Source organism: Apteryx rowi, unplaced genomic scaffold (genome assembly GCF_003343035.1).
Source record: "Apteryx rowi isolate R43461 unplaced genomic scaffold, aptRow1 scaffold_26, whole genome shotgun sequence".
NCBI lineage: Eukaryota > Metazoa > Chordata > Aves > Apterygiformes > Apterygidae > Apteryx > Apteryx rowi.
Window position 1 is genome coordinate 3395508 of NW_020448974.1, and position 18486 is coordinate 3413993.

Below are 18486 nucleotides of genomic sequence, written 5' to 3' on the forward strand. Positions count from 1 at the left end.
CCGCGGGGGCCGCAGACACCTGCCTTGGGGGCCCTTCTCCGCCGAGGGGGGTTGTGCTCCTGCCTTCCCTGGGGCGATGCCCGAGGCTTCGGGCGTTAAGGAGCCGCGATCCGGATTTCGTGTGCTGGCGCTAAGGCCGCTAAGACCAACCACACATATAAATACCTCAGAAGCGCTTTCAAACTGTGTAGTCATTTATGAACAAACTGTAAGAAACTGCTGCTTCTGGGCGATACAGAATAACTTATTATTTGGGAACTTGGAGATGTCCAGCGAGTTCATCACGCCCTTGCTGTTCATCTCTCTTTCCAGATGGGCCTGCCAAGGACAACTCGGTCCTAACGAGGCAGCGTCGTTAGCTAGACATTACACTGTCATCGTTCTTCTCTTACACGCAAACAGATCTGGACCTCAGTCTTACAGAACTTTATACACACACCTGCATACATCTTACAAATGTGTTTTAGTCCAAAACATTTCCAAACTACAGTGTTGGGTAACAGCGAATGAGAACAACCTTGAAAATTAACAGCAGCTTTGTCAATGACTTCAAAGGTCATGTGACTCTGCTCAGCTAAATGAGCTAGCTGACTCCTCCATGGTCTGTTCATGTGGAATTTCTCCTTTTTGATGATTCTGTACACCAAAGCATGCATTACACCACCTTTAAGGTGCACTGGAGCGCCTTTATCTTCCTGAAAAAGCTTTTGCTTCTCGAGAACTCTTATTTTCAGTTTGCCTGCATGAAGCAGTGGTCCTCTTAAAAACTCAGCAGAGCCAGTAGGTTTTGCAGCCTCTCAGCCCTGGCCCCTTCACCCCTCATAGGCAGCAGGGACCACCCTGCAGCCAGAAAGACTTTACAGACAAGCACAGAAACCTCCCCTGCACACTGGGAAGGAAACGCACAGAACCCCTTGGTTCCTCAGGTTCTCTGCAGCAAAAAATGGTCCCTGCCATGACACAGTCCTGCTCTCGCTCTTTAAAAGAGAGATAGAATGAACACATGATTTATTAGCTGGTACAAACTTATTTGAAAATAGCTGCTTCCAAAAACATCCCCATGACCACGACCTCACAAGGACTGACATCCATCCAGTCTGAGCTAGACTGAAACAAGATATGGTGTCTGTGAGACAGCAGGGAAGTTTCCCAGAACATCCTTTGTCAGGTCCTCAAATACATGGCCTATTTCCTCTAGTTTAGCACCTACTCTAAAGGGAAAGATTTTCATACATGAGATCACTAACGTTCTTGCCCTCTGAGCATTCTCCGCTCAAAGAGACCTTTCTAAAGAAAGCACACTCCAGAGAATGAGATTACAAGATCTGTATTTTTTTAATCAATGTAGGACGATGAGGTCCATGTGGTCCTGGTGGGCTCAGTCCCCACCTCTGTGGTTGCTAAGAAGGAGAGCTTCCTTGCTAGGTGCAGGTTTGGGACTATTTAATGCTGCTTAAGAAATCCACCTCACTCCCTCAGGGATGGTTAACACCCTTAACATACACTGGACTTGCTTTAATGAAGTATGGCCAGATCGGAGCACAGCACAAGAAAAAGCAAAGTAGAAAAAATATGAATTGCTGATTTCCAGGCAAGCCTGGGTAGCTATACTCCTTGGTAAATTCTCATGCTAAACACTAGAGCTTTTATAGAAGCTCTGCAGCCAGCTAAAATTTTCACTTTCTTGAACAGGCTTTACCTCCTGTTTGTATGACTTATAGTTAAAGATCCATTTCTATCTAGACTATACAGCCAGAAAGCAGGGTAAAGAGGATTTGAGGTATTGATTTCAAAAGTATGCAAGAGCATTTCTTTGTCTCTGATGGAGTAAAATGACATGCTTTTCTTTTGCAGCTCGAGGAAAACTCCAACCTTCAATGGTTTCTCTCTGTTTAATAATGTTTCTCAATCCCTATGCCATGCTGACAGCTGCTTTTTGGGACCTACCCGTTCCACACACCAGTAATGCTCTGATCTTCCCAATTTCTCTCTTTCACCAATCATTTCATGAGCAACTCCAACAGCCCATCCATCACTGTCCTTGGTAATTACTTCCCAGGAGTGGCACCCGGTAGAGAAGCCCTGGGAACACATCACTTGGCTGATGCAGAATCTCTTGGGCGATGGTTCATAATCAGAGGGATAGCTGGAAACCATTACTTTCCTGTTCTGGGCTGTGATTACTAAGCGTTGATATATTCTTGTGAGATCAAAGGTCACATCATCTGCCCCTAGAAGAGAGCAAGAAAAATATTCACACCTGCAGGTGACAAGAAGACAGATCGCCTCAGTATTTACATGCATCCTTCATAACGCTGAACATGCATTGCTTCTCAAGAACAGCAGTGAAACCCAATGATCGTACAGTAAACCTTAACCAAAGCCCAATCCTGCACATCAGCAAGAACCGTCAACCAAACACTGAGGACTGTATCCTCAGGCCAGTGATTGCTGAAACGTTTAACAGACATGATCAAGTAAACATCCATGAAGGACTCATGGACTCCGATGAAAGGTGACAGCACTTGGCATCCCACAGGAGGGATTTGATTCTCAACCACAGTCTTGCAACAAAATTAGCCTTTTGCCAGTAATAAATACTGGCAATATAAAATAAATACAGTAATAAATGGGATACTTACCTTGCCTAAGAAAACTTATATAATCATCAATTCACTGGGACATGTTTTTGCATGTTTTATCAGCAAAAAACATTTGTTTTGTGTTTAAGCTACAGCTGTAGTACTATGCATTGACTGTAAAAACATTTCTGTAAAAATGAGGCAGAATTCAGACACCAAATGTAGTCACTACAGCTTAACACAGTAAAGATCAGTAAGGTGCAGTAACTGCTCATACACCAACGCATAATCTGCAGCCAGCACAAGCTACAGCACAGGCTTATATTCCTCCATAAAACAGGTTTCTTATCCTTTTTATCTTGCCTATGCAATCAAATATAGTATTACATTATGCTGCAGTAATTGATTCATTCACGGTAACTTGATTGTGTTTCTAAGCTTCAGCTGAACAGCCAGATCTCCTGCTGATGATTATAAGTACAGTTTTCTTCAGCAGATCCACAGTCATAGTATTAATTTGTTTTCACTTGAATATTGTTCTTGAAGAGTCATGCTGGCTTGCATACTTACACTGAGAAAACTGGCTTGACATCCCTGGTTCTGGGTTTTTAGCTGCAGACTCTGAAGATAATGAACAGACCCTTGTTTCCTGATGTAAGCCTGGAGGTTCTTCTAAATATGAAAAAAGAAAGTGTTAAGGTGCTTCTTCAAAATGTAAATAGGAAGTATTTATGTTTCCAAAGGAAAACATAAAATATAGTAAAACTAGCTAGTGGTTAAAGTTCAAAACAAAGATTTGTTTTTTCAATCGTGTAAATTATTGAAGGATATGTAGGCAAACATTATTCATATCCAAACCTATCAAAACACTGTATGCAGCTGTACTCACTGTGGCCAGAATGGAGCAGTTAGAAGGTTAAATACATGGAGCAGTTTGATGTCTTGTTGCATTTCAATATGCAGATAAGCCAATTTCTTTCATATTTCACCATATTTATGGTGGTCTTTTGTTTTTTTTCTGAGCATGCCGTGTTTCTTGTGTTACTTGCACAGGCTTTTCACAAGCACCAAGTAATTTTTGAGTCTGCCCACTGAAAAGCATGACATTCAGTCCTACAGCTTTGAGGACTGTTTCTAATTTTCTGTGATACTGTAAGGCATATTTACAAGACTTGTTTGCAGACACTTTCTGGTATAGTTACAAGATACATTGGCTTTGTCAGGAAAGCCAGCTTTAAAAGTTCCTGCCCTATGTCTCTGCCTACTGACTCCTCGGTTGTGCTGTTAAAAATGATTGTGGAGCAAACTTGTAAAATCGATTGCTGAAATAATCCAGATAAGAAAAACCTTGAGGTAAAAATATGATGAAGTAACTCGGGTTTTTGAGTACTAGTGCTTGCAAAAGGCAAGTAGTAATGGAAAGGGTGGTAAGGGGAGAATCGACCCTCAGTATCAGTGGGGTTTTAGTTTAGTCTAAGTTGCTCTCAAAAATACTCACTGGACTTTCTAAAGCAGACAGACTGTGCTGGGAAGAGGAGAACTCCATAGCAAAGCCCAGACCAATTCCAGAAGGCTTTGCCTGGACACAGCTTTTGGTGAGAGGGAATTTTATGCCTAATATTAGCAGAGACTTTGTTTTTAGACTCCTCTATATTTAGAAAACAATATTTATACGGGTTATGTTTCATTCTCCATTTCTAATCTACATGTCTATCAGTTCTTTTCTTTTGGGCTCCCATTAAAGAAGTATAACGTAGTCACGTTATCTACAAAACTGCAAGGGGATTTAGAACAATATGCACACCTGTTTTCTCTGAAGTTTTTGGTTCATTTTCCAATGTTACAGACCCATCTATTTGTAAGAATGACTCCCCTACAAATCTTCAGCATGGGGTCAAAGCGATGTCAAAATATAGCAGTCTCACATGTAAGGGATTGAGTGAGGTGGAGAGGCCACATGCAGGACCCTGCTGGATCAACTCCCTCTAATAAAACAAGAGATTTCAAAAAACTCACCTGTTGGGAACTGCCCAGAGTATTTCTCCAAAAGTAACATTTCCAATTGTTTCTTAAGATCTTCTGCAGCACTTGTGACAACATTAATCTTCTCCTCATCAAGTGTAATTTTATCCATTGTTAAAGGCGAGCCTTTGTACCCATCTCTCTCAGGTAAGTTACTCTAATAAAGACATAAAACAAGAATCAAGGCGGGGATGTAAATAATAGCAGTTATTTCATCTAGCATATCAGGTGATACTACAAAGCCAGAGTGGAAAAGCAGCAGTGATCTCTCTAAAATCTTTGTGTGGACAGCTTCCTTTACAGAATATGTATTTGAGAGGAATAACTGGAAATCTTACAGAAAATATGATCTTGATCAAGAATAAACTAATTTGTTTTCCCCAAGAAAACTAAGAATGGGATAATTTTTCTTAAATATATTACAGTTTCCTTATATATATGTATATATATATGCATACATACACAATACACATTCATCACAAACTCTTTCTCTTTTTAAGCTTTCTTGTTCTAGGAACCCAAACCCAAAGTTTTAAAATGCATTAGGATGAGATCTAGCATGCAATACCCAGGGAGGGCTAAGCTTCAATTGCCTACATTTAGAAACTGTGGAAATCTACATCTGAGCTTGTCCTCTTAGTCTGCCTTTACAGTCTGTGGAAAGAAACAGGCATTCTGAAGGCTTGATTCATCTCATCCGAAGGTAGGCGTCTCAAGTAGGCCAGATGACTCATGCTCTAAAAGTACCTGTTTCTCTTAAGTGCCTATAACGGGAGTCTAGATCAGATGTAAATACATAAAGTTGCATGAGATGAATTCCAATGCAGGCCACTGCGCCTTGCCCTGGCAATCCACTTCTGTCTCCTAGCACTTCCATACCTGGTGAGCCCTACTCCAAATTCCCACTAACTAATTAACATCATTAGTATTGTCTTCCACATCAAAATGGGCTCTGCAGAATTAAAAGTGCTTTTACTGCCTCTTTTGAGAGCCCTTGACAGATTTTTTACAAAAAAAGTTATTAGAACATACTTAATGACTTTGTGAGTCCTTTAACTTGCATACATGTATTTTTTTTCTGGAATATAAAAAAAAAATATATAATAAAGATTCTTAACTTAACCTTAGATTTGACTCAGGACTGGATTTAAGGAAGTACAGTCCCCACTTCATTCTAGCTCACTAACCTCCTTGAAACAAATTGAGTTCTGAATTTGCATCCCTAGCCTATGCCTTTTCTAGTATTTTCTCCCCTCTGAATTTTCCACTCCAAGCTTTCACTGGTAGCAGTAACGGTGGTGGATTGGTATCACTGTCTCTAGTGAGAATAGTGCAGTGGAGATCTGAAAGCACTCTGTACCTCTTCAGTCTTTTAAGAGATTTAGCTCAAGAGTTTCTGCCTACATTCAGCCACTTCATTTCATCACTTACCAGTCCTTCTCCATTGGGCTTTGATGTCTGTGAGCTCGTTCACTTCGGCACAGAGCTGGTCAATAGTCTCTTCAATTTTCTGTTGAGTTGCTTGTTGCTGTTGTTCAAAGAACATCAGTGTGCTTCTCCCCTGTCTTTCAATGTATTTCTTCATGCAACAGCAATCTTTAGTAATCTGGCTTTTGATCTGAGATGTATATTCCTGGAAGGCAGAAAACATGGAGTTCTTTGTCTTTGTAGAAAAGACATATGTAACATGAGAATCTACTACCTCATCTAACGCACTCTTTGACTGACCTCTACAGATCAGTAGCAGCTGTCTTTATTCAAAGGAATAAAATATATTTGCACTGTCCTGCATTGCTTGCAATGGGATTTTGAGCATGTTAAGGATCTTGACTATTTTATGGCCAGCAGTCTTTGGTCAACATCTTCATAAAGATCCATATTCCCTCTTTAGGCCTTGCATTTTGCCTCTAAAGTTTCCAGAAGCATCCAGGCTACTCCTGGGATAGGCAGAAAAAGAAAACAACATGCAACTCCTGTGGCCCTTGTGCCAGCTAAGACAGAGGTTAATGCAGCTGGTGCTGTAGTCCACTCTCAGCAGAAAAAAAAAAAAGAGTTGTGAGTAAAGAAGGAAACAAAAAGGAGATTCCTGCTTTGCACTGGAAGGCTACACTGGAGTCAGTCATGTGTCTCCAGGTGGATGTGGAAGCAAAAGTTAACTGAAGTTAATGAACGTACACATCCGTACCTTTGTTTTACTCAGATCCTTCCCCAAGAGGCAGATGGTCTCTTCAGTCATTTCCAATTGCTTGGAGATCTCACCTATCTCTTCCTCTTTAAAGTGACACATCTGTATAACACTCAGAGAAAACATGGCTAGGTTAGAAAGTAGAGTAATAAAAACACCTACATCATGGATATTAGTTATGCACTGACTGGTTCAAAAGGGGAGTAGAGGTCACAATTAATTGTGAGCGTAAATAATCACAGCAAAGTCAACATTCAGCAATTATATATTCAAATGTAATTATGAGCTTAAGCCCTTTGCTTGACTGCAGAGATTGAAGATAACTGTCTTTTGGGCATACACGTGTGTATAGTGCTAAAATAATGAGGGTCAATAGTCAGATTTTGCTCATCTCCTCCATCAAAATTTGGGAGCTTTTTAAAGCTTTTTTTCTCTTTAAGCAGAGATCTAGATAATGAAGCAGATCCATTTTGTGCCATTTGGCTAGGTGGAGCTGTAGCACCGTATAAATAATATTTCGGTTAGATGTATCCAGTGCTAAGACTGTGCAATAAATAACACCGCTTAAAGACATTTATGAAAAGAGGAGGGAAAGAACAGACAGGGACTGGGATACAAAACAACTGAAGCAATGCTCTGTCCTCCAGGACGCTCAGTGCTCCAGGCGAGGGATGCCACACACTGCGATTGCACTATTTGCCCATTGCAAGTTTTAACTAGAAGAATAATAAGGCAAGGGTGAAAAATGGAAACAGAAACAAAAGAGAGTATCAGAGAGATGGAGAGAAAGAAAAACAGATTTACAGATGTCTAAGGTCTCCAGCCCTTCAGTGCTCAACAGGCAGTGCTCTAGCATCCTCTCGTAGCACCCCCTTTTGCATATCTGTAGCCCTCTCAATGTGATGTTGTTATGAGAATGCTAAAATTGCATGTGAAATGCAAAGTAGCCAGGAAGAAAAAAAAAAAAAAAAGGCAAGAAGAAAGATGAAGTTAACTCAGTCCCAGCCACATCCCCATTTTCACAGCCCTGGAGAGGGGTATCCCCAGGGGTTACCGAGGGCAGGAGCCCCGGGCTGTCCCTGCCTGTCCTGGGGGGCTGCCGCCAGCGGGAGCCCCGGGCAGCCTCTGGCTGTACCTTTCCCGCATCTCTCCCCCCGCTGAGCTCTGGCTGCCCCAGGCGCCGCCTCTGTCCAGTTCCAGTTCCAGTTCCTCCTGTCTCTTCAACTCTTTCTCCTTTTCCTCCCTGGGGATCGAGCTCACCAGAAGGGCCAGCTCCTGGTTGGGCCGTAAGTCCTTCAGCTCGAAGCCCTCACGGCAGAGCGGGCAGCTGGCGCTCCGCTTCGCCTCGCAGCAGGCGGTGATGCAGGGCCGGCAGAAGCTGTGGCTGCAGACCGCGAGCCGCACCAGGCAGCACGGGCGCTTCAGGTCCAGGTCGGCCTGGAGCTGTTGGAGATCCAGAGAGGCCTCCATGGCCTCCGGTATTTCAGTTTCGGTTCCTGCAGGCGCTTCCTCCCGCCTCCCCGGAGGCTCCCGCATGCGAGAGCTGGGAGACAGCAACAGGATGGCAGGGACAAGGTGTCCCCTGCGAGAGCAAAGGGAGAGAGCAAAAGATACTGCAGGATGGTGCCTCTCCTCGGACGCTGGCTCTGCTGTGCTGCAGCGGAGATGGGTCCACCTGCACAGCTGGGCCGGGGCCACCGAGCTCACCCCGGGCAGGACGGAGCAGAAACGGGCCAGGAGGCTCCCGCAGAGCTCCAGCCCGGGACACGGGCGCAGCCAGAAAGTTCAGTGCGTGGCCCAGCACTCCCCTCTTCTGGCAGCTCTAGTCCAGGAACTGGTTTGATTTCGAAATGAAGTGTCACGCAGAGCGCTCGGTGATCCGGCCTTGACTTTTACTGACTCTCCCCCAAAAGTTGTTGCATCTGCACTATTTCATTTTCTCAGGGAGTTTCCTGGTTTTGTAACAAAGTCACAGCAGAGCTGCTGACAGGGCTGGCCTACTGACCCATCCGGGAGAGCAAGCAACCCCGCTCAGCAAGACCTGCACAGCCCCATCCAGGAAGTTTAGGCTATTGGGTGGCCTGATCCCTACCCAGCATCATCCCCCATTACTAAGCTCATCTCAAAACAACAATTAATGTATGTAAAACCAAACCAAGACTGCTATTGTTCCTCATACAAGTCAGCAGGTGCTTTGCTATTGATTTTGGTGGCTGCTGGATTAGGCTGTTACAAGATTTGCTGAACCACCACGAGCTGGAATTCAGGTTGTGTGGGGAGAACGGGAACACAGGGGAGTTTATGGGTGCATATAAGCAAAACTCCTGCTGCAGATTGCTCAGGGTTAGACAGTGATGAGCTGGCTGAGACAGGGAGAAGGAAGATCCAACTCCAACAATTTTTCCACACTATTGCACACACACAAAAAATTAATTAATCTCACTAATCCCTGCACATATCAGCACTTCCTCATTTCTGCAGTAGAGGAAAACTATTCTGGGTATCTCAGACTGGCTGGCAAGCATCAGCAAGAGGTGACAGCTTCACCAGAAACTTAGCTTGCAAGACTTCCGCTTGATTTGCAAACTAAGGCAGTATTAAAAGAGAAGAATCAAATATCTGAATGACTGGCTGCTTGGTAGAACCAAACCTTACATCCCGTCCACCAAGAAAAGGCTCAGTACACTCTATCAACCAATGTAAATCTTCACCGATTCCTGCATGGAATGGATTAAGTGGTACCCGATTGGGAGGCATTCACTCTCCACTTCCAGTGCTGGTATTCCTTCACTGAGTGTCTTCAAGCAGGTCACTGAAGATAACACTTTTAAAAGTAGCTTCTGCCTTTCAATGCCCAGATTAGACCAACTCATTAAGTGAATCTAGAACCCAAAGCTTCCAGGATGTAGGACAGATCAGTATATCTTCATCCTGAACTCATAAAGTCTTGGTTGGGGCACCACTATCCAGGGTTGCTTTGGAAAAGTGAGAGGTTCACGTGTCAGATTTGCCACTTACAAGAGAGTCAAATAGCAGAGACTGCCAAAAGCAAGGAGCTAGGGGTGTCATCAGACTGATTCCATTACAGTATCCTCTACAATTCAAACATGACTTTTATTTTAATAATTTCTGTATCAGAAATATAACACTGTAAAAGACATTAAACCCACTGAAAACAACCCTGTCCCTGTCTGGAGAGAAGCTGCAGGCAGGTGGAGCACAGCTACTGAGCTTTACATACGCTCAGTGGCTGCAAGAGTGCGCAGCACTGCTTGGCTCTGCTCTTCCCAAAGTAAGACATCCAGTGAGTCCAGCACAAACTGGCATCTTAAGTCTATCTGACAGGACACCCAGCATCTTCCTGGTAGGTGATGATCTCTTTGTCTCTTGGTCACTGGCTTTATGTACTCATGTAACAGATGATCACACTCACCGTCAGGATATATGCCACAGGCTGGATTGTCAAATACATCCTACAGGATGTATAGGAGTCCTCTTCTGGCCTCAGACCGAGGCCAGAGGGGGAGGATCTGGTATAACAGCACCTACAGGGGTCCTCAAGGAAATGCATGTCAGTCTCTCCTGGGGTCAGAATTTCTCTGCTGACCTTGTTCCTTTTTCCATAAAGACAGCACTGGCTGGTTCATCCCTACATCAGAAGAGGAAGGCCTCCTCCTCCCAAAAACAGACAAGGGAAGGAAGAGAGAAGACACTTCATGCAAGGTTCTGCAGGGACACAGATCCTTCTAAACATCCATATCCCCCTCTTACTCATTTCTTTGCTGCGTCCCTTGCGCCTGCAGCTGTTCAAGGAAGAAGTCCTCTGTACTAGTCACTCACGGCAGGGCCTTGAGCACCATCCTTGCCAACAGAAAGAGGCCACAGAGCAGCGCTGAACAGAACCCAAAACTGCAGTTCACTGGAACTCTGTGCTAGTCTTAGCCAGTCAAAGGCTGGGCAAGGACTCCATTCAAAGCATCTATCCACTCCCTCTGCTCCCTGTCGGTCTCGCACATAAACACAAACTCTCTCGTTGGCGTGACCACAGTGATCCCTGGTTTCCTCTTCTTCACCTGGACTCCCTGGGGAAAGCCAGCTCGTACTTCATACCCCTCATCCATCCTTCCAATAAAAACACGGCCCTGTTCAAATGCATCCTGGAAGGAAGGAATCAGAAGACAGCCATTAGCTAGTTGACAATGTGGCTCCAGCAGACACTGTTCTATCCTTTGACATGGAGCAGGAACTGGGGACCCCTGGGGGGGACATTGCTCTGATGACATGCAGCAGGAAACACAGCAGAGCTTTTCTGCACTCACAGGCATTCTCCAAAGAAAGAAGTAAGGACCCACCCTTGCAGAGCTGGCTAGTAGGAGTTCAGAAGGAGCATGGGAGGATATTCTCGGGGTCAAATGTGTCAGAAAGTGTCAGGAAGCATTCAGTGTTAGGAAGCATGACACTGGGGCTCTCAAGCCTCTGTTATTAGTATTCACCTAAGGTTATATACACACCTGCAACACGGGTGGGACTGAGTGGTCTATAAATCTTCATGGCAGGTGCAGTGATTTTTTAAAGACCTAGATCTTCCTCGCGGCTACTGAGGGGGCCAGAGTTCCCAAATTGCTCAGCTCCAAAGAGATCCAGCAACAAAGGAGATGAGCTCTTGGGAAGCACCTGTCTCAGTCTTGTGCAGCCACTGGCAGAGTGGGATAAGAACAGCACTCCCCACTCCGCAAAGGGGCTTGTGGAATAGTGAAGAACACTCTTCTTACCAGCGGATTTTTAAAGTAAATCAGGATCCTCTCTTGAGAGTCCAGGCTGAACCAGCGCACTTTAAAGGCCTCCTTCTGCTGCAAGGAGATGGCAGAAGCTCTTTAAAGACCAAGCCCCAAAGGGGAGTTCTGCCTATTCAGGCAGGATCCCTGGGCTGCTTCTCTGACTCCAAGCTTGAGTTCAGTCTCACTTTAGCCCCATAACTGGTAATAGGTGACACACTGCTGTGTGCAGACCTCAGCTCCCTTCTCTCTGGGTTCACACTAGAGATTTGTATTCAGTGACAATCCTTTGGGTGAGGCAGGACAGTTTCGTTCTACAAGTGATCAAACTATCAGGTTTCAGGAAACTGCAGCAAATGGATTAACTGAAAGCACTGCAGAGAAGGATCCCTGGGCCAGTGGCTGTCAGGAGTGTGTGCAGGCAATTTAATTATTTTGGCTGGGGAGGTGTTTTTAAAATTTAATTTTTAAAAAGTGCTAATTCCATCAGCTGTGCTCATCTGAACATGCCCTGATCTATTCACTCCTCTGATGAATTAAGGGTCCTCTTCTAGGGCTCACTGCAGTTTGAGCAGAATTTAGGCCTCAGGTGAAGAAAAAAAACCTAAACAAACCATCTCTCATGCTTTTGGCTGTGAGCATACTCTCTGCCAGCACCTGCAGGAAGATCTACTGGGACACTAGCACTAAGTTTGGCCAAAAAAACAGCATATTCAATATCAGCATTTTATTACTGAACTTTTTAATGGGACTTTGACGCAGGGCTCATTCAGTGGAGAGCAAGACAAGAGGCAGCAATGTTCAAACAAGACCTCAGGTCTTTCTCTCCTTCTCTAAGCAGAGTCTGAACTCTCCCTCTCCCACTCCATTCCAAGAAGTAGCAGCCAATACTCTCCCACAAAAAACAAATCAAACCATAGACTTCACTGCAAAGCATTTGCTTAATCTTACTTCCTTGCTATAAACAGACGTGACTTCTGTGCTACCAAGTTAAGAGAGAAGTGGGGGGAGTCAGCATGTGATTTCTGTTCCAGAGAGCTGCACAGTCCTAGAGCTGCAGCTAACAGGCATACAATACAGCAACCTGTTCAGTGCTGCATAACAGTACTTTGCATTTCCACTATCAGTTAATCCATCTTGCTTATTCAAGGAGGATCCTCCTTCCCAGTCTTATTTTCCATACAAAATTAAACATAATTCCAAAGAACATTACAGACTAGAATATAATCTCTTTTATCGACCCAGGAAGCAATTAGTCACTCAACAAATCATTTACTAATAATCACCATAGCATTTGTTGGACTAGATGATCTCCAGAGGTCCCTTCCAACCTCAACCATTCTGCGATTATTAGATATTCTCCATCTGGAAGAATCCTGTTTGCCTACTGCCAAATATGTAAGCTGAACATACCTTTGGTCCTGTTTTCTCCATATATCCTTCTTTGATATAATTTCTTGTAATCCTGGGTATGAGCTAAGAGAACACACACAAAAAAAATGTCTGCCATGTCATTCAGGCTCACTTTTCTGTTCTGTTTCTGTCAAAGCAAATCACCACCAATTTTGGCTTTTGGGGCTTGGGTTTTTTTTTGGCTGCTCAGTAAAGGGAAGTTTGAAATAAGAAGGAACATAATGTTTCGTTTTTTTTTTTTTTTGAAAGATTACTCTTTAAAAAGATCACATGGAGACTTTTTGGCCTCAAATGTTGAGTTTCTTTTTGCAGGTTATCTACAGGGTGGCCATTCCTTCTCCCTCTTCTGTCTATTCCCAAGACTCACCTACTAACTTGGGCTATATGCAGGCTGGCTGTTGTCTGGCTGCTCTACAAGAGATGTTAATTCTACCTACCTGTGATCAAAGTAGAGGCTATACTAAGGAACGCGAAGGACATCAGAAGAAAAAAAAGTTCAGTGACGCTCACCGCCTGGAAAGGAATAACCTAGGAGCTGTGACAGAGCATCTTTGTGTTTACTTGAGAAACTGATATTCCTGCCAGGCAAGAAGATGATAAACCTAACCAGAGTAAGAGCAGACCCCCAAATTAGAATTCTTGCTTCCTTGTCTTGGCCGTTAAAAGACTTTCCTTCATTTCTGTCTCTAAGGGAACAGAGTACTAAAGAATATTTGTGTTGGCACTAATAGAGAAATTGAACATTAGTGATCAGATGTGTCACTCTTCTTGTTATCACAGTTTGTGTGGTTAAACACAAATATATTCTGAAAAGCAGGCAAAAATTTAGCTTGTATGTCCAAAACCCACCAGAAGGGGGGACAAAGGTTAAGGAAAGTGGTTTTTTTTAATCTAGAAGTTCATCCATATCTAGCTGTGCAGATAGAAAGAGCTTCATATATATCAAAAAACAGGGAAAACAATGGCACAGTCTCCTAACAGAAATTATCAAAGTCAGCGTTACGGAATTATTCTCTCTGAAGTTGGCTCTCCATGTGTTTCTTGCACAACTGTTTCTGTGCATCTGCTCTGCAGATGTATTTTTACCCAGTGCCATCACACAGCCAGAATCCAGCAGCAGTTCTACTCAAACCTATGCCATCTCCGTACACTGCAAGGCTGCTGCCACCAAATTACAGCCTTAGCACCAGGCTGAGGCACACCAGACATCGGGCACCGTGCAGGTCTCCAGGACAGCCTGGGATGACGGCCTCCTTCTTTTCCCAGAGAAGAAGTGTGACTGCGGTTGGCATTTCCAAACCTGCATGCTGCTGTTTGAGCATGTGGCCCCACTAGACGTGAGGAAATGTTTTCTCACGCTGTGTTTGCACAGACTGCTTCAAGCCCTGTGTGGTTCTCACCTCAGGCTCAGGAACAGCTGGGAAGGTCGTTCTGAGGTAATGGTAACGTGCTGCCCGAATGGCATTGAACCAGTCGACAATCTCCTAGGGGAAACAGCAAATGCAAACATAAAGACGAGAACAGCGCCAAGGGGTAACAGTGCTGCCTCTCCAAAGCGCCTTACTCCTTCCTGTGACTTTGCAAAGACGCATTTTCTCCCAAAGGGACAGAGTGTCAATGACTCATTCCAGACATCTGAGAAACACTGAGCCTCCAAAATAATTTTTAAATGCCCCTCCAGGAAGGTCCCAGACATCCTTGGCATGTCTCCTTGGGGAGTCACCCTGTTCTGTGTACACAGGCTTTTTCAGTTGATTCAATTACGTATTGTTTAAAAACTTTTAAACCTGGAAAGACTTGAGAACTACGGCAAGGGAAAGATCAGGAATCTAAAAACCCTTTAGACATTCTTCTTTTTAAAATTATCATGTTTTGGGTAGAAGTAATGCAGAACAACAATACACTGAATTTATGGAATATCTTCCATATGTGTCAAAGGCTTCAAATCATATAATCACTGAACTGTATAAAATCATTAGATAAGTATCTTGCAGAGACTTATGTATGTGCCCCACTGAAGCCTTAAGACTATTCAGTGTGTGAAGCTGAATATATGCCCTCACAGAACAGGAGCAAGATGAGACTCACTATAGTTACTAATGCCAAATTCTGCAGCTTTCTATATTCTACAAGTCCTAGCAATTTCAAATAAAACCAGATCCTGCAGAAGCAGGATATCTTTTCCAAAATACAGATCCAACATCTGAGAATCTTGTTCATTCCAAAAATCTCTCTGGTATTTACCTTTCCACTTTCATGATAGACAAAAAGGTTCCTTGTTTGACCATCTGTGTGGTATGTGATCTGCAGTCCATGAGCATGTTTGATTTTCTCTGTCTGGAACATCGCATTCAGAGTCTCAATGCTGATAATGGCTTTTGGACTTTTAGACTGTGGAATGAAAAGCATCAGTGTATTAAAGTGATTTTAGGGAAGGCAGTGGATCACAGCTGAACTGTATGAGAATTAGATCCCTACTGAGCAGAAAGCCAGCATCCTAAAATATCTGCATATCAGATATACCTGATATATAAAGCCTTGATTATCTGTGTCACATAAAATTACTTACAAGAATGACTCCCTTTCCTTGACATGCTGGGTGGCTGTTTGAGAGGGATGTTTCTGAACTGCAAGGGATGGGTTCTCTCTCCAGCCCGACAGTTGGAGAGCAATTAAAAACACTCTCCCATGGAAGAGAGACATGTTGGAGATGATGTTGCAGAAGTTGCTGAGAGAATATTTTGGTAATATAAGAGGTAACAGCTGCCAACAGACTTCTTCTTCATCTTGCCATTCAACTGCCAGTATCCCTTTCCTTTGTTCACTAAACAAGGAGGCAGCTGTGGGGCTCAGAAGAGGGATAAGGAAAAGGGCTACACCCAAAAGAGCAATTGCCTAAGATAACACAGATGTCAATGTGGAAGTGTCTTGGCTGCTCCAAACCCAGGCTGGCAGAGACCAAGCGATCTGGGCCGTTATTTGCTGGTAAATAGCAGGGTCTGCGGCTGGATGTTGACCAGTTTACCTATGGCCAACTCTGGCTGAGGAACTCACTTCTTTGACGTAGTACTTCATCACCCCTTCCCCTGCTGATAGAACAAATCGCCTCTTCTGGAACTGCCTGCTTTCCCGTCCACGCTTCCAGAGGAATCCTTCACGGCTACCTGCAGATTGGACCAAGACACGTGTCACAGAAAAGCAGCACAATAGCAGGACCATTTATCTACATAGTGATGTACCACAGAGTTTCTAGTCTCTTTCCCATCTGAAATTTTTCACCTCAAATGAAAAAAAACAGTGGAAAGCTAGAGAACTGTAAGATCACATGTGTGGGCTAAAAGCTCCCTGCACTTGTCTGAAGTGCCTTTCGGGGAGCTTCTTCTCATGGTTACAAACTCAAAAGCACATCTAACGGCTCAAATACGACAAGCCATCCTTACACATCTTCAAAGTTGCAAACAGAGCACTGTGCTGTTGAACTTAAGGCTAACACCTTTTCCCTGGCAATCCTTTTACCTGCAGAACAAGGATGTTGGCAGACCTGGGTGGCAACAAATTCCTCACGCTCATATTTAGCTCTAATCCATTGTTCTCTTAAAACCCTGAAAGAGGAAAACATGGATAAAGCTGATTTGCCTCAAATCCATTTTCACCAACCAACCAAAGACACATGTAGAGGGAAGAAGGAATTCAGTAGCTCTGCAGCACTGAATAAACCAGCACTTACAAGCAGTCTTTGGACTGAGGGATGTAATAGTAGGGAGGGACTTTTGCCTCATATTTAGCTTTGGCACAGAGATTCCCATGACTCTTCATAAACTGAAATATAAAAGAAGTTTCCATTAGGTAGACAACTACAAAATCAATACTGCATCATTAACATAAAATGAAACTTGGATCAAAGGGAGCCCTGCACTTTTTGCTCAGTTCTGCCATAACTCTCTGTGTATCTTTACATAAGTTTATAAATTTCCTTTGGCACTACAGCTTGCACTTTTTAGGTGGCTGACCCTTTTTAAATCTGTTTATGGTTCTGAACCAGACAGAAAGGATCACAAGATTGTGGTTGTTGATTAAAAGAACAAAAGAAAATGAGGAGAAGATATATTTGTTTATGATCTCCCTACACCTAAACTGCAGATCATATAATGAACACAATTCAGCAGAAAGATGAGAGGCTGAACCAACACTTAAGAAGGGCGTTTTGCTTACTAAATAGAAAGCACTACCTGAAAGTCCCTGCAGGCTTCCAGACCCCAGTGTGCAGTTACTACATGCTACATAAAAATGCACTGCAGGCTGTTAGAAACACAACGGCCCTTCAGTGTGATCTGAGCAAGCAGACACATAAAGTCTCCCTGTTCACCCGTGGAGTTAACTTGGCTCTGCGCGGCTGTTCCTCTGTCCATGGTGGACGGCAGATGAACTGAGACAGAGATTATGCTGAAACATGGAGGAAAGAAAGTGAATTCTTGCTTTATCCTCCCGTACCTCTATAAGATCGTTCTCCCAGAAGTCAAGCCGAAGGGATTTGACCCTGCTGATTTGAGGAAGATTGCGATGGATCCCAGAGCAATTCAAACAAATGAATATTCCAAGTTTGTAAGAAGCCCACTCTGTATCTAGACACAAACACAAAGAATGTGCTCATGTATGGGGAAAGGCACAGCCACGGGCAAGGGCAAAAAGCACATCTGATGCGCAGCCCAGGCTTCACGCATCAAATCCGGTCCCAGGGCTTTCAGTTATGACTTCATTGTACTCAGAGAAACTGCACTTGCTTTCACACCAACAGAGAACGTGGCCCCGCATTTATAGGCTTTTCCGCTATTTGTTTGAATATTTGTTTAAAAACTAATGCGACTGTGCAGGCAGCCTAGAGGCGACGCAAAAGCTAATTCGAGGATGACTCTTGTTACCGAATCGACCGTGGCAGGATGTTGTGGACAGCAAGCGCTATGGAGAGCGCAACCACCCAGAGCCGGGACCACGAGCGTCCATCACCCAGCGAAAGCTCCTGCTCTCGCCCGCTGCAGCGTCCCCCGAAACGGCCTCGACCAGCGGATCCTCGGGGCCGCCGCGGGCGCTCCCGCGCGCTCGCTTCCCGCGCCTCTCCCTTATCGCCTCAACCACAAGCTACTCGTCCTCTCCTTCCAGCCGCTGCGGGCTGCTGATCAGCGGCCCGGGACGCCGAGGGCGACCGCCGCCTCGACGGGGCGCGGGGTGCCGCCGCCTTCGCCGGGCCGTTCCCACGCGCGGTCGCCAAACCGCCTCGCTCGCTCGCTCGCTCGCTCTCCTCCTTCAGCCTACAAATAGCTGCGGGGAAGCGGCCGGGGCGCGGGGCCGCTTCTTGCCCCGGGGGCTCCTCGCGGGGCTCGTCCCCTCGCGGGGCTCCTCCGCGGGGCCGTCGCCGGCGGCGAGGGGCGAGGGGCGGGCAGGGCCGCGGGGGCGCCGGCCTTACCCGCGGCCCCGCAGTCGGCGCAGCGGTCGTTCCCGGGCGCCCTCAGCA

The 18486-nt window shown here is 44.8% G+C and overlaps 2 protein-coding genes across 4 annotated transcripts; both read right to left on the reverse strand.

Moving 5' to 3' along the window:
• Positions 1–1322: 1322 nt before the first annotated feature.
• LOC112966897 (E3 ubiquitin-protein ligase RNF135-like) lies at positions 1323–8339 on the reverse strand. Its single transcript, XM_026067466.1, is given in 7 exon segments — positions 1323–2231; positions 3153–3254; positions 4599–4761; positions 6009–6045; positions 6047–6237; positions 6790–6879; positions 7936–8339. Coding segments are annotated over 7 exon segments (1509 nt in total). The 5' UTR covers positions 8326–8339; the 3' UTR covers positions 1323–1695.
• A 1561-nt stretch (positions 8340–9900) lies between these two features.
• Positions 9901–18480, reverse strand: ADAP2 (ArfGAP with dual PH domains 2). Of its 3 annotated transcripts, XR_003253777.1 has the most exons (11): positions 18439–18480; positions 17469–17599; positions 16705–16796; positions 16494–16579; positions 16032–16141; positions 15222–15368; positions 14378–14461; positions 12978–13040; positions 11562–11639; positions 10561–10946; positions 9903–10438 (listed from the first exon to the last, which is right to left on the reverse strand). XR_003253777.1 is itself a non-coding variant. In XM_026067464.1 (10 exons), the coding sequence occupies exons 3-10, from the start codon at positions 16791–16793 to the stop codon at positions 10728–10730; spliced, it is 876 nt and encodes a 291-aa protein (XP_025923249.1). In that variant the 5' UTR covers positions 16794–16796; positions 17469–17599; positions 18439–18480; the 3' UTR covers positions 9903–10727. The 3 variants fall into 3 exon arrangements, 2 of the variants coding, with proteins under 2 accessions (XP_025923250.1, XP_025923249.1); XM_026067464.1 differs by having other exon boundaries at positions 9903–10946; XM_026067465.1 differs by lacking the exons at positions 17469–17599; positions 18439–18480 and adding an exon at positions 17207–17353 and having other exon boundaries at positions 9901–10946.
• Between the last annotated feature and the right edge of the window lie 6 nt (positions 18481–18486).